A 15134-nucleotide genomic window follows, 5' to 3' on the forward strand; every position below is an offset into this window, starting at 1 on the left:
TTCGGTCCACGGGAAAGATGCACTGCTAGCATTTCAGTTTCTGTCTGTGTAGGCATTCTGTCTGACTGGAGCCATGATGATGTTGATCTTCTGAAGTACCCAGTATCTCTGAGAAACAATGTCAGGTTGTAATCAGAACGAAATGCAAATGCAGAAGCAGGATTGTTGATAGAATACAACAAAGCATGTTTATTATGAACACAGACGTACAGCCAGAACAGATCAAACGGAACTGATCCCCTAGATGGAGTATGCTACTATTTGTGCAAAAATCAAATATTCCAGAATATACAAACATAAGAAATTTTGAGATCCTTCCAGGAATGTAATTATTAAATGACCAATAACTGTCGGTAGTTGGGGTTGAATGGGTGACATATGGCATGCAAGCCAATGACACCAACTGCTACGTCACACTGAGTGCAGCTCAGTTCTTGACAAATGAAGTACATGCAGCACTGTGCCATTCTGATTAAGGAAATTGTATTTCATATGACACTTCCATGGTTCAATCAAAATGAAATTGTGGTAGTTAGCTTGTCAATTCATTCTTGCTTTGGTGAAAGTATAAACTGTCGTATTGATCTCTGTGTGTTTTTTCATTGTTTCCAGTGAGCACTCACATCACTGCAAACTAGACTTTGAAGTCAGTGATTTTTTCATGTTTGGAAGTCCCCTGGCACTGGTTCTTGCATACAGAAAAATTTCATCATCTGATGATAAAAACAGTAAGTACTCTCCTGATAATTAACATAATAGTGCAATACTTAAAATGTAATTTAAATGAATGTGGTTCTTTAGTTTAAAAAAATCATTTCTAATAAGTCACAAAAATATGCCAATAAGATATACTTTTTATGTTTTGCCTATATGATACTGTAGATCCACGAAAAATTGGGCCTCTGTGGATTTCCTGATACAGAATGTATTTTACTATGTTTTGTCCCTTCCCCACCCCCACCCCCAAAAAAGGTAATAAATAGAACAACTCTTTCATTCTACAGCTGATTTTGCACTGTTGTGAAGCTGTACAAAAAATTAAATTTGCATTGAGGACTGGGGGTGAAATCAGGAATGAGGACTTTCACAGGTAGTTCTCTGACACACGTGTGACGACCAGCCTTTACTCCTTCAGAAAGTTGTAGTTTGAATCTGTGATTGCATGACATGAATCATGCCTGAATAACTCAGGTGACAAGGGCATTGCTACAGAAAACAAGATGCCAAGTTTCAGTGTCTAGCACACAGACACACAGTTTTAATCTCTCAATAAGTTTCAGCTGATACAACAACTTAAAACAGTTAACAACAAACTCACAGCCAATTAACCTGTCACATATATCTTTATAGTTGAAGTTAAATAATACACTCTCTCTCTCTCTCTCTCTCTCTCTCTCTCTCTCTCTCCCTCCCTCCCTCCCTCCCTCCCTCCCTCCCTCCCTTCCCCCCTCCCCCTCACTCTCCAGTTGCCTAATGAAAGTTAAAGAATAAGATGTAAATTAAGACACTCACATTATTTTCCCACATAACCTCAATAATAGTTTTATACATTTTCAGTCATAAAGCAGAAATGGAGCTATTGCTTGTAGGGAATCTTTCATTGGTACAATTTTGCGTAGTAACCACTACTGCTTAGTTGTTTTTTGAAAAAGTTGTAGGATACCAGCTGGCGGTATGCATTCTGTTGGCCGTTGCATAGAAGACAGTCTTGGGCTCTAGTCTGATTTGAGAAAGGCAGGAAGGGGGGGGGGGGGGGGGGGATTGAGTTCTGTGCTGATAATGCCTAGTGAACATTAATACTAAGGTTATCAGCCTCTGCCCTACTTTAAATTTTTAAAGTAAAGGAAATTTCTAATTCTGGGTTTAATGCACTTAAACCTTTCACTGCTGTGGGTGTGTATACATGTGCTGCTACGCTATCTCCCATGTGGTGTGGGCGTGTGTACATGCATCCTATTTCCTGAGCCACTGACACCTCACTGCTGCAAAATTACTTCCATATATTGGTAAATAAAGAAGTTTTGAGTACTTACTGTACTTCACATGTGCCTCATTGTGTGCTTCATTTGGGGAAGGGGGAAAGCCTCTTGAATCATGTATCAGATATGAGTGAGTGTCCTTCAGATATAAAACCCAATAACTCAAGAATGAAATGAGATATAATTCTGTTCTGAATTTTAAATAAAATTTTGATGTCTTATCTATATTTAATTCACTACAATGTATGAGCTAAAGATCAACCGAATACAAAGTTTACCCAGTGTGTTTTTATCTCTGCAAACTCTTTACAGTTGGAGGCAATGGTTTACTTAATTTGGTGCAATTTAGTAAGTATGATGGATAACAGAAAGACATTCAGTTCCTTATCAAGTGAAGATAATAGACTGGAAGGTCATATTGATCAGAATGCTGTCTCTCAGAGCAGGCATCAGAATTTGTGAGAGCAATACAGTGATAACTAAAGCCACCTCAGCACAGACTGCAGAGAGCATATCTCAAGCAGTGGAAGGATTGATAGTGCCATTTTTTCTAACTAAATACTACTCCTATTTTGCTGTTGATATATTTGGGTTAAGCAAAGTAGCTCAAAAGTGAGAATAGGGAACCTCACAGGTCATGATTTTTAAGTTATGTCAGTTACCACAAGAAGTCTTGTTGTGCTATGGATGGGACACTATAAATTAATATTATCCATTTTATTCCGTAATCATTGAGATATCTTTTCTTTTAAAAACAATGCATGAGTGAAGACCAAATTGATTAGTTTAAATTTGAAGACTTGTTAGAGAGAAACAAGGGTAACGAAGTATTTTCCTTTGGAACCAGTTCCTAAATGATTGTTTATTTTTCAGACAAAAGTGCACACATTTACTAATTAAAGGACAGCAAAAGATGCATTCTCTTGGCTCAACTTTAAGACAACATTGTAGAGTAGGATAAAGTTTTTAATGTATACATTTTTTTAAAGTCCCACTCGCATATTGTCCAGTTTATGCTTCCACTTATTTTCTCTATTTTTATGGATGGAGACTCCTGCTAACCTGGTAAGTATTTCTTTTGTTTTTATTTTAATGTACTTTCATGTAGGAAATCTCTTATGGAAACTCTAAAGTTTTGTTTGCAATACAGCACTCATGTATAAGCTTGTTATGCTCACTAATAAATTCTCTCTCTCTCTCTCTCTCTCTCTCTCTCTCTCTCTCTCTCTCTCTGTGTGTGTGTGTGTGTGTGTGTGTGTGTGTGTGTGTGTGTGTGTGTGTGTGGTTCCCTGGTATAGTAAATACTGCTTTGTTACAGGCCCTATACCAAAGCCCATGGTGCAACAGATTTACAATCTCTTTCATCCCACTGATCCAGTAGCAGCAAGGCTTGAACCTTTACTGTCAGCAAGGTTCTCTATGCTGCCACCTGTAAATGTTGCCAGGTACCAGAAATATCCATTGGGAAATGGGCAGCCATATCATCTCTGTAAGTAGTATGCCTTGAGTGAGAAATAAAACCCTAGAGTCATAGTTACAGTAGTGTAAAAAGCATGCAAAATATCATGTAATAATAACTCCTTAGTATGATTCTGCAATGATGCATGACACATAATATAATCATAATATATGCACTGTTTCAGATTTCTCTTTATGTTAAGGCATTTTTTGAAATCTTTGGCTATTAGATGCCTCATGCAGATCCCTTAGTATACCTCAGATTTATATCCTATATTTATATCTTCTGTAGAGTTTTCCTGTATGATCAGCACAAGAGTATTATTTCAACAGTATTAAAGAGATATTTAAGCAAGGGTACAACTCATATTACATGAAATAGTAGTGGAAAACTGTAAAATGATATTTAGTCCCTGTTGACAACATACAGTATTAAAAACCATTGAAGCTGTCCACTTATTAATTTTAATTTTTTAAGCAAAAGTGTAGTCAGCAGTTCTGGTTGACTGTCACTGTGTTAACTTTGTATGTTGCTTGATACTTTAAAATTAGGAACTCGTTTATTATGGGGTACAACTCTCACCTTCAGATTAAGAGAAGAATCAAATAGTTTCATTCTTAGTATACCTATTGTACCTTGCTGTAGGGATCTGCAGTTGATGCGTTAGTTTTTATATGTCAGTTTTCAAGCATACACATAAGCTTTGTCTACATTTATACTCCACAAGCACCTTACCTCTATCTCTACATCAATACTTTACGTGCCACCTGATGGTGTGTGGTGGATGATACTTCTGGTGCCACTGACTGACTCTCTCTTCCCTGATTGTTGGTAAGCCTCTGTATTAGCTATAATTTCTCGAGTTTTCTCATCATAGTCATTTTATGAGATGTACATGGGAGTATGTATTATTTTGTCTACCTCCTCCTGGAAAGTACTCTCTCAACATTTCAGTGCTACACCTCTCCTTGATGCACAACGAATCTCTTTAGTGTCTGCCACTGGAGTTTGTTGAGGACCTGTGTAATGCTGTCACGCTGACCAAACAGTCACAAGATCAAACACACTGCTCTTTGTTGGCTTTCCTCTATCTCTCCCATAAGTCCTACATGGTAATGGTCCCACATCAATACTCAGAATCAGTCAAACAAATATCTTGTAAGCCACTTTTCTCCTGGATGTCTTACAATTCCTTAAGATTCTTCCTATGAATCTCAGCATGGTATTTGTATTTTGTATTTGTTTCATGTTCTTATTCAACTTAAGGTCCTGGCTCATGGTTACTCCTTGATATTTTACAATAGATACTGTTTCCAGCAATTTGTCATCAATAGTGTAGTTATACAAGGGTGTTTCTTTTCCTATGTATGTGCTATATGTTACATTTAGGTATGCTCAGGGTCAACTGACAGGGCCTGCGCCATTCATCAATCTTTTATTGGTTGTTCTGCAAATTGAATCTGTCTTCTGGTGTTGCTAATTTCTTATAGACAACCTCATTGTTCACTGTTAGTCTTAAAGAGATTCCAACACTAACTAGAGCAATTCTATACACTGTAAATAGTAATGGTCCTATAACACTTTCTTGGGGGCTTCAGAAATAATCTTTACATTTGTTGATTATGTTTCATTAAAAGTGACATATTGACATCTATCTGCAAGAAAGTCTTGGATCCAGTCACAAACCTGGAGCAATACTCAGTAAGTAAGCTCATCCATTGTCACTAAATGACACGAGGGAGGGGGGGGGGGGGGGGGGGGGGGACGGCACAAAGTGCCTTTCCAAACTTGAGGAGCATGACGTCTACCTGAGTGCCATTGTATACAGTGCTATTGATCTCGTCTAGAACAGAGCAAGATCTCTGTGTGTGGAATCTGTTGGTTTTTATAGAGGAGATTTACATTCTCTAGATACACCATATGTTTTGAGCATAAAACTTGTTCCATAATTCTAAAACAGATTGATGTCAAAGATATAGGCATATAATTATGTGCATCTGTCCTACAACCCTTCTTGAAAATGAGAATGACTTGCATTTTTTTTTTCTAGTCACCAGGTACTCTTCGTTGTGCCAGCAAACTACGATAAATTTTTGCTAGAAGGGGAGCAAGTTCTTTTGCATAATCTTTGTAGGGTCTTACAGGTATCTCATCTGCTTCTGATGCCTTTCCACTACTAAGTGACTGTAATTGTTTTCCTATTCTGAAGTCTGTTTTCTCAATGTCTGCTTCATGACATTCATACAGTGACTGAAGGAGGGACTGCATTATGATCTTCTGTGATGAAACAATTTCGAGAGACTGAGCTCAGTATTTCAGCCTTCTCTCTAGTACCTTCTGTTTCCATGCAGTTGCGTTCACTGATTGACTGAGCTGATGATTTCAGATCATTTTCTAAGTTTAGGTGAGACCAAAAGTCTCAGGGTTTTTAGTCAGATTATTTGTTAAATTTTACTTTAAAAGTTAACTAATTTTATAAATATAGATCTCTTTGTTGCTAGGCAGTCTTATGCGTTACCCTCAAGGGTTGGTTCTCTAGGTATCTGCTAAAAGTAATTTTTGTACAAGACATTTAGATTAATGTCACACACATCCCTGTCTCTGGCAGCAGTTTTAATTGCATACCCCTCCCACTATATATCTGCCAAGTAGAAGTCACCTCATATTACAACAGCATGATCAGGAAAGTTATTAACAATATCCTTCAAATTCTCTCTGAAGCCAGGCAGTCTGTAAAAGAACTGAATACCGTTTTTGACCAACTTTTGATGGTTAACTTCACTTAGATTAATTCGCATTTGGAATCTGTGATAACCTTGCTAGATATTATTGAATTCTTTGCTGCAATAAATGTGACACAACCATCGTTGAGTAGCCTATCCTTACACTAAGTATTCAAATCTGAAATTTAGATTTTATTGTTATTCACTACTTATTTCAACCAACTTTCTGTTCCTAATGCTATCCAGGCATTTTGAACTTCACTGAGCGATACTAATTCTGGGACCATTCCTCGGATGATTCTGGGACCTTACCTTGGATGATCCTGCAGTTCAGTAATATCATATTTACTTTTTCTATATCCAGTTTGTAAGGATAAGCATTCTTTGAGAACATTGTGGCTGATGCATATTTGATTTAGGTAGGCAGTTCATCTCTGATCACAATGGGTGTTTCTCTAACCTTAAAAAGGCCCATTTGCACACCACATGTGCTCTACTACACTAGTAACCTCTCTCTGTGTGAAGTTCACACCTGACCTATTAAGGGAAACCCTAAGACTCTCCATCCAATAATGAAATTTGAGAAATTCACATCCAATCTCATCATAGAATCATCTGAACCTCTAAAAATAGTGAGCTCCAGATGAGTTATCTGCTGAAAAAAGCTGAGGATAACCTCAGAATCCAAGTGGCAGGCCTCATTCGTGCCAACGTGTGTCACGATTTGCAACCATGTTGCCTCCAGTGAATTTGATAGCAACTGGCAGAGCCTTCTCCGCATTTTGGATGAAACTGTCTGAGACATATCCTGTGTTGGCTCAGAAAGATTATCAACGCTTGGTAGCACTTTGTACCTGTTGCTAAGGAGCCATCTTTATAGCCTGTTACCTCCTTCACCTTCTACCCAGTGATATGAGAACCCTCCAGAGTCTGCCACTCACTCTTGCGAGAAGACAGACTGGTGGGATGTTGCATTTTGGAAGACACAGCAACAGGTCACCTGGGGATTCTAATGCCACAAAAAGGTGTCACTGGCCTTGGTACTGGTGCTTAGAAGTTGCTGCAGCTTTGATCAGTAGCCAGAAGCCTGTCAACTGTAGATGACACAGCATCCTGCTGTTTACAGATAGCAGACAATTCTCCTTGGGGCTGCTCATAACGGGCATAGTTCCTAGTCATGTCATACAGTGTAAAAAAGTGAATAAGATATAAAAAATACAAGCAAAGTAATGAGGAGTAACTGAGAAATTACTAAGAGACCCTCACAAAAGTTGTAGTTGGACTGTATGCAACATATAAATGAGGAGATAAAAAAGCCAGAAGCTACCTGAGAAAGTTCCTCACTTAAAGATATGCAATAACATTTAGGCAAAAAGCTTAGAATAAGTTAGTAAACACTAGTATACAGTATAAATACACAGAAACACAATTTTTAAAAATGGAGCTTTAGTTACCAGGCACACAAACAAGAAATTTTAAAGTTCAGTAGACTAAAATGCACAAAGTAGATAAAACTATGTTACTTCTAGTTATTAGAAATTAGTGAAAACTCTCAAACAAAATGCTGGGCTCTGATGTGCTGCTGACAAGGGATCTGCTGCCCAGTTTGTGGAGGGGGTGAACTTCTGATACCACTATCTTATCCCTCCCTTCCCCCTGCCCACCACCATCCCCTTTTCCCTTCACAAATGGTGCATATCAGCTACAGCATCACAGATTTCCTCATTATGGTCCTTTCATGAGATATGTGGAAGAAAGTAATACATTGTCCAATTCTTCCCGAAACATACTGTCTCACAATTTCAATACTAAACCTTCCTGTGATGCTCAATACATCTCTTGTAGCTTCTCTTACTGGAGTTTGCCCAGCCGTAATGTTCTCGCACAGGCTATACATTGCTGTGGTGAAATGTTCTCCCCCTCACCCCTCTCCCCCTCCCCCTCTCCACCCTCCCCCTCTCCACACTCCCCCCTCCCCCTCTCCACCCTCCCCTCCCCCCTCTCCACCCTCCCCCTCCCATCCCACCCGCCCTCCCCGTACCAACCCACCTGCCCTCGCCCTCCCCATCCCACCCGCTCTTGCCCTTCCGATCCCACCCACCCTCACCCTCCCCATCCCCCTCCCCATCACCCCTCCCCCTACCCATCACCCTCCCCATCCCAACTCCCCCTCCCAATCCCCTGCCCCTGCCCACCCCCTCCCACTGCCATACCCCTCTCCTCCTCCCCGTGCCCACCCCATCTCCCCCTTTCCCCCTTTCCCCCTCTCCCCCTTTCCCCCTCTCCCCCTTTCCCCCTCTCCCCCTTTCCCCTCTCCCCCTTTCCCCCTCTCCCCCTTTCCCCCTCTCCCCCTTTCCCCCTCTCCCCCTCTCCCCCTTTCTCCATCTCCCCCTTTCTCCATCTCCCCCTTTCTCCATCTCCCCCTTTCCCCCTCTCCCCCTTTCCCCCTCTCCCCCTTTCCTCCCCTCTCCCCCTTTCCCCCTCTCCCCCCTCCCCCTTTCCCCCTTTCTCCATCTCCCCCTTTCTCCATCTCCCCCTTTCTCCATCTCCCCCTTCTCCATCCCCCTCTCCATCTCCCCCTCCCATCTCCCCTTTCCCCATCTCCCCCTTTCCCCATCTCCCCTTTTCCCCATCTCCCCTTTCCCATCTCCCCTTTCCCCCTCTCCCCCTTTCTCCCTCTCCCCCTCTTCCCCTTTCCCCCTCTCCCCCTCCCCCTGTTCCCCCTCTACCCCTCTCCCCTTCTATCACTCTACCCCTCTCCCCCTCTATCCCTCTCCCCCTCTATCCCTCTCCCCCCTCTATCCCTCTCCCCCTCTATCCCTCTCCCCCCTCTATCCCTCTCCCCCTCTGTCCCTCTCCCCCTCTGTCCCCTCTCCCCCTCTGTCCCTCTCCCCCTCTGTCCCTCTCACCCTCTGTCCCTCTCCCCCTCTGTCCCTCTCCCCTCTGTCCCTCTCCCCCTCTGTCCCTCTCCCCCTCTGTCCCTCTCCCCCCTCTGTCCCTCTCCCCCTCTGTCCCTCTCCCCCTCTGTCCCTCTCCCCCTCTGTCCCTCTCCCCCTCTGTCCCTCTCCCCCTCTGTCCCTCTCCCCCTCTGTCCCTCTCCCCCTCTGTCCCTCTCCCCCTCTGTCCCTCTTCCCCTCTGTCCCTCTTCCCCTCTGTCCCTCTTCCCCTCTGTCCCTCTTCCCCTCTGTCCCTCTTCCCCTCTGTCCCCCTCTGTCCCTCTGTCCCCCTCTGTCCCTCTTCCCCCTCTGTCCCTCTTCCCCTCTGTCCCTCTTCCCCTCTGTCCCTCTTCCCCTCTGTCCCTCTTCCCCTCTGTCCCTCTTCCCCTCTGTCCCTCTTCCCCTCTGTCCCTCTCTCCCCCCTCTCCCTCTCTCCCCCCTCTCCTTCCTCTCCCTCTCTCCCCCCCTCTCCCTCTCTCCCCCTCTCCTTCCTCTCCCTCTCTCCCCCTTCTACCCCTCTCCCCCTCTTCCCCCCTCCCCCCTCTTCCCAACTCCCCCCTCTTCCCCCCTCTCCCCCTCACCCCCTCTCCCTCCACTCCCCCATCTCCCTCACTCTCCCTCTTCCCCCTCTTCCCTCTTCCCTCTGCCCCCTCTTCCACTCTCTGCCCCCTCTTCCGCTCTGTGCCCCTCTTGCACCCTCTGCCCCCTCTCGCTCTGTGCCCCCTCTTGCACCCTCTGCCCCCTCTCGCTCTGTGCCCCCTCTTGCACCCTCTGCCCCCTCTCGCTCTGTGCTCCCTCTTGCACCCTCTGCCCCCTCTCGCTCTGTGCCCCCTCTTGCACCCTCTGCCCCCTCTTGCACCCTCTGCCGCCTCTCGCTCTGTGCCCCCTCTCCCACCCTCTCCCCCCTCTCCCACACTCTCGCTCTTTCTCGCCCCCTCCATCTCTCCCCCCCTCCCTCTCCATCTCTCCGGCCCCCCTCTCACCCTCTGCCTCCTAGTTGTGATTTCCCCCCCTCACAACATTGGAGTAGCCACTAATCATCATGATGAAACAACATAATATCTTATTCCTATTAATCATATTTTTGACATGATGTCCATAAAACATATGAGTTAATGTTTACTTTTTTAGAGAGGAAACCACAGTTTGAACTGAGGATATTTGCAGAGGCAAAATGCATTTCTTTCTTCATTTATGTTATACTCTGGTTACACCATCAGCCACTAAACATTGAGCGTGATCCAGTAGTGAACTCATTTCTCAAATGCCGTATTGCTTTTCTGCTTGTTTTTAAAAATGTACACTCTCTTCCTGTTTTGCAGATTAACCACATAGACATTTATACACACACTTACACTACTGCTTTCAATTTCAAATAGTCTCTCTTGTTAATTGCAATTCTGTACTTGTTCCACCTATTCTATTCTTACTTTCCCTGTCTTGATATGAGCGATGACGTTCCCCCCCTCCCCCCTTTTTTTGTATTGAGAATGTGTTCTGATTAATGCTAATTCAAACAAAATCTACAAATCTCTCCAAAGAGGTTTCTGTGATGGTGTGCTGTTTTGGGCTAAAATATATCTAAAAACAAAGACGATGTGACTTACCAAGCGAAAGCGCTGGCAGATCAATAGACACACAAACACACACACAAAATTCAAGGTTTCGCAACCAACGGTTGCTTCGTCAGGAAAGAGGGAAGGTGAGGGAAAGACGAAAGAATGTGGGTTTTAAGGGAGAGGGTAAGGAGTCATTCCAATCCCGGGAGCGGAAAGACTTACCTTAGGGAGAAAAAAGGATAGGTATACACTCTCTCGCGCGCACGCCCCCCCCTCCACCCCCCCACACACACACACAAGCAGACATATCCATCCACACATATACAGGCACAAGCAGACATATCCATCCACACATATACAGGCACAAGCAGACATATTTAACAGAACGTATCTCTGCCTACGTAGATCAACACCTTCAGCCCATTACATGCAGTCTCCGATCCTTCATCAAAGACACCAATCACTTTCTCGAATGCCTGGAATCCTTACCCAATCTGTTACCCCCGGAAACCATCCTTGTAACCATTGATGCCACTTCCTTATACATAGTCTTGGAATCTTTGAAAGAAACTTCCTTTCACACCAGTCACCTGCCACCCTACCTAAAACCTCTTTCTTCATTACCTTAGGTAGCTTCATATATATATAATGTCTGCTTGTGTCTGTGTATGTGCGGATGGATATGTGTGTGTTTGCGAGTGTATACATGTGCTTTTTTTCCCCTAAGGTAAGTCTTTCCGCTCCCGGGATTGGAATGACTCCTTACCCTCTCCCTTAAAACCCACATCCTTTCGTGAAGAAGCAACCGTTGGTTGTGAAAGCTTGAAATTTTGTGTGATTGTTTGTGTGTTTTATTTATTGTGCCTGTCTACCAGCGCTTTCCCGCTTGGTAAGTCTTGGAATCTTTGGCAGAAACTTCCACATGGGAAAAATATATTAAAAACAACGATTCCAAGACTTACCAAGTGGGAAAGCGCCGGTAGATAGGCACAATGAATAAAACGAATAAACTTGTGTGTTTGTGTTTTATTCATTGTGCCTATCTACTGGCACTTTCCCACTTGGTAAGTCTTGGAATCTTTGTTTTTAAATTCCTATCCTTTTTCCCCCCTAAGGTAAGTCTTTCCGCTCCCGGGATTGGAATGCCTCCTTACCCTCTCCCTTAAAAACCACATCCTTTCATCTTTCCCTCTCCTTCCCTCTTTCCTGACGAAGCAACCACCAGTTGCGAAAGCTCGAATTGTGTGTGTGTTTGTTCGTGTGTCTATCGACCTGGCAGTGCTTTTGTTTGGTAAGTCACATAATCTTTTATATATCTGTGTGTGTGTGTGTGTGTGTGTGTGTGTGTGTGTGTGTGTGTGTGTGTGTGTGTGTTAGCAGATTAACAGAAAAGAAAAGGAACTCAATTTGTAAACAATAATTTTCTACACGTGGAATAATTTCTGTCTTAATATTTTTTGTGCAATTACACTAGATTTTATAGTTACTTTTTATAGAGGACCAATTGTGAGAAGCTTACACTTAAAAAGCGCACTACTTAGAAAAACAGATTTTTTTAATTTTTTCATTTTTTGTCCTGCAAGATCTTTGTTAGGGGACCAGAAAAAAATCTGAAAATTACGCACTTAAGACACCTTTATGATATCAAACTTCAGTACATATTTCAGCTGTGGGATGAAAAATAAATACAAATAAGACTCAAAAATATGTTTTTTAGCATCTGTTACATCTAGGTTGACAGTGCAAAAACTTATATCAACTGCATAATTTAAATATATCAGATTAAAGAAACTGATGATCATTTGTTAAGACAGTCATATGCTGAAAGTTTGAGAAGGCCAGCAGACAGCATCTGCAAGTCTGTACAGGCTCACAGACAAGCCTGTACAAGTCTGTGTGTTCTCCCCCATTTCCACCAATGTCCATCCACTCACACTGAGTTAACTATGAGCTCCTGAAGTGCGCAGTTAAAAAATGGAGTGTTCTTATTAATGCAGCTTGTCATAAGTGTGTATGGAGTGTTTCCTAAAGACATTACTTTAATTGAGGAGTACAGTGAAGAAGATAAGAGTTGTTTTACTTCACAGTTGGCTCGGAGGTTAAATCATTGATCATTATTCTAAAAATAAAAGCACTTTTATCAATCCAACACCAGGAAAATCATTGTGACCAACATGTTATTCTAAGATATTAATAATTAACAAAGAAAAGGATAGTGACAGTTCAGATAAACAAATTTGTGACTTATTGTAAACATTAAAAAAGTAGATTCCACTTGTGAGATATTTGGTGTATCTCCTGCTAGTTCAATAAGAAAACAAAGCTCAAGGTAAATTTATGAGAGACAAAAAGCAAACCTTGACAGTTGATGAATGCTTAGTTCTTGCTGACTTTTCAGAAAACTATTCCTTTTTGTTAAAGATGATGTACAAGGGGACCACTAGGTACACATAAAGAGGCCACAGGTCATCCATTTGTATTCTGTTGTAAAGATTAAGATAAACTCAAGAGCCACACATACCTTTTTGTAAAACTTGAATAAATACAAGAACTCTGCACCATTATCTTGAAGGAAAGATTCCACACTTGTTAGAAGATTAAAGTCACTTTTAGTGTTTTATACTGCAGTCTCACAACTTGCTCAAATGTGAGTTCACGTCATCTTCACCTGATTATGAACTTCAGTAATGTGACAAACTTGTGCCATTGAAACTTAAAAAAAAAAAAAAGACGTAGTGGCTTGTGCTTATGAAGAACAGTAGTGGAGTGCTGAAACTGATAAAATAAACAGTCAAATCTAAGATGTGAATGTTACAATTTACCAACCACCAGGACCAATGGCCTCATTCAGAGAGGTTGAGAAGGTGAAGTTAGTATGTACTGAAGAAACTGTCTCCCCTAGAATTTACATCTGTGAATGGGCAAACTTTTAACCTAATGCAAAACTGAGTGAAGAAATTCCACAGGTGTTCAGTGAACTTTGTAGTAAAAACAAATGACATGAGAACAAGGTAATGTAATTAGTTGGCAGAATTTCATTTACAAAATAACAAGTAATCATTGATACGTTTAAAGTATGTAACTGATATACTTTATTGCATTAGCCTAGATATCACAGATGTTCAAAAACACATTTTTTACTCATATATGTAATTTAACCCATAACTTCCCACCGAATCTCAAAGTTGAATGTGTGCTGAAGTATCGTATTGTAAGTGCATGATTTTCAGATTTTTATCTAGTCCCCCAACATAAATCTCGCAGACTAGGAAACAAAAAAATTCAAAAATCTATTTTTTAAAGTGTAAACTTCTCACCACTAATGCTCTATATAAAGTTACTGTACTACCTAGCTTCTTTGTTCCTTTGGTCCACACATTTGGACCTTAATTCTTTTTTTTTTCCTCCGTAAATAGGTGTATTTTTCCATTTGTAGACCCATGATCTGTGAGAATGGGATTCTTATTCTTAGCTTTAAACCCAGAGCACAGCATCTTGAAGGGAATGATTAGTGTGTTAGTTTACAGCAGGTCGTACAAAGCAGAAGGTTACTTCTACAGATCTAAAAGGTTTGTAAATAATTATTGTGTCTAAATATTAGATTGAGAATCTGTATTTTTTACCTAACATTCACTAATTAATCCAGAAGTTGAGAATTAGTTCAGTTTGCACAAATTGTCCTTGTTACTATGAAATAATACATTTTATGAAGGTCCCCATATGTGGACCTCGGGTCAAAGTGCATATCTACTAATTTCAGTTTGATCTTCAGTAGTGGGATACTGAAATAAAAGTTATTTCTACACTATAAAGCAATGCATTGAATTTTAATTGATGCGGTATTATAAGCTCTTCTTAAAGACAACAATGTGGAACTATCTGAATAGGAAGATGGTGAATTCTCACTTTGCAATGAAGTTTGTCCTGCTGAGCTTGATGAAATGGACTGGTAAATAATAAGAATGTTAAGGTGTCATGCTACTAGCCAAGAGAAGAGGACACACTTGTATAGAGAATCCCTCTGACAATGAAGAAGTAAAAAACTTAAATAAAAAGGAAGGTGATCTGTGTTGAAACCAATGTCAGAAGTTAGATTTTACAATTTTGGCCATCAACCAAAATCCATTGAGGCAAGGAATGCTTTAAAACACAGTAAACATGGTTGCAATTCCAAAATAAGAGGACTGTGTCTCAAATATGAAATGTGTTGTGTATTGTGAAGAACAATTGTTTTGAAGCTTATTACAAAAGCAAAGATTAATTTACTGGTAGTAGCAAATTATTACTTGTCATAAATTATTCTATAAATATTATTTTCTTACATTTATGAAGTAGTTTTAGAACATGACCAAAAAACTGTATTGGAAATCACTATTTCAAAACTAACTTTAAGAACCTTATTTTCTGTGTGCATTAGCAAATACAGTAGAGTTTACTGTTTTGAATATGCATAAGTTGCTGAATAAAATGTTTATATA

General features: G+C 41.3%; 1 protein-coding gene across 8 annotated transcripts in view; it reads left to right on the forward strand.

Annotated features, from left to right (window-relative positions):
* Nucleotides 1-15134, forward strand: part of LOC126355190 (protein retinal degeneration B) — a 533358-nt gene that overhangs the window by 445625 nt on the left and 72599 nt on the right. For all 8 annotated transcript variants that reach the window (XR_007565476.1, XR_007565478.1, XM_050005465.1 and 5 more), the window contains 2 exons: nucleotides 613-728; nucleotides 3298-3468. Coding sequence is in view for 6 of the 8 variants with exons in the window: in XM_050005465.1 (XP_049861422.1) it covers nucleotides 613-728; nucleotides 3298-3468 (287 nt within the window). In the remaining 2 variants the exon portion in view is untranslated. The remainder of the gene's footprint in view (nucleotides 1-612; nucleotides 729-3297; nucleotides 3469-15134) is intronic.

This window comes from Schistocerca gregaria, chromosome 1, assembly GCF_023897955.1.
Source record: "Schistocerca gregaria isolate iqSchGreg1 chromosome 1, iqSchGreg1.2, whole genome shotgun sequence".
In the NCBI taxonomy this organism is placed as follows: domain Eukaryota; kingdom Metazoa; phylum Arthropoda; class Insecta; order Orthoptera; family Acrididae; genus Schistocerca; species Schistocerca gregaria.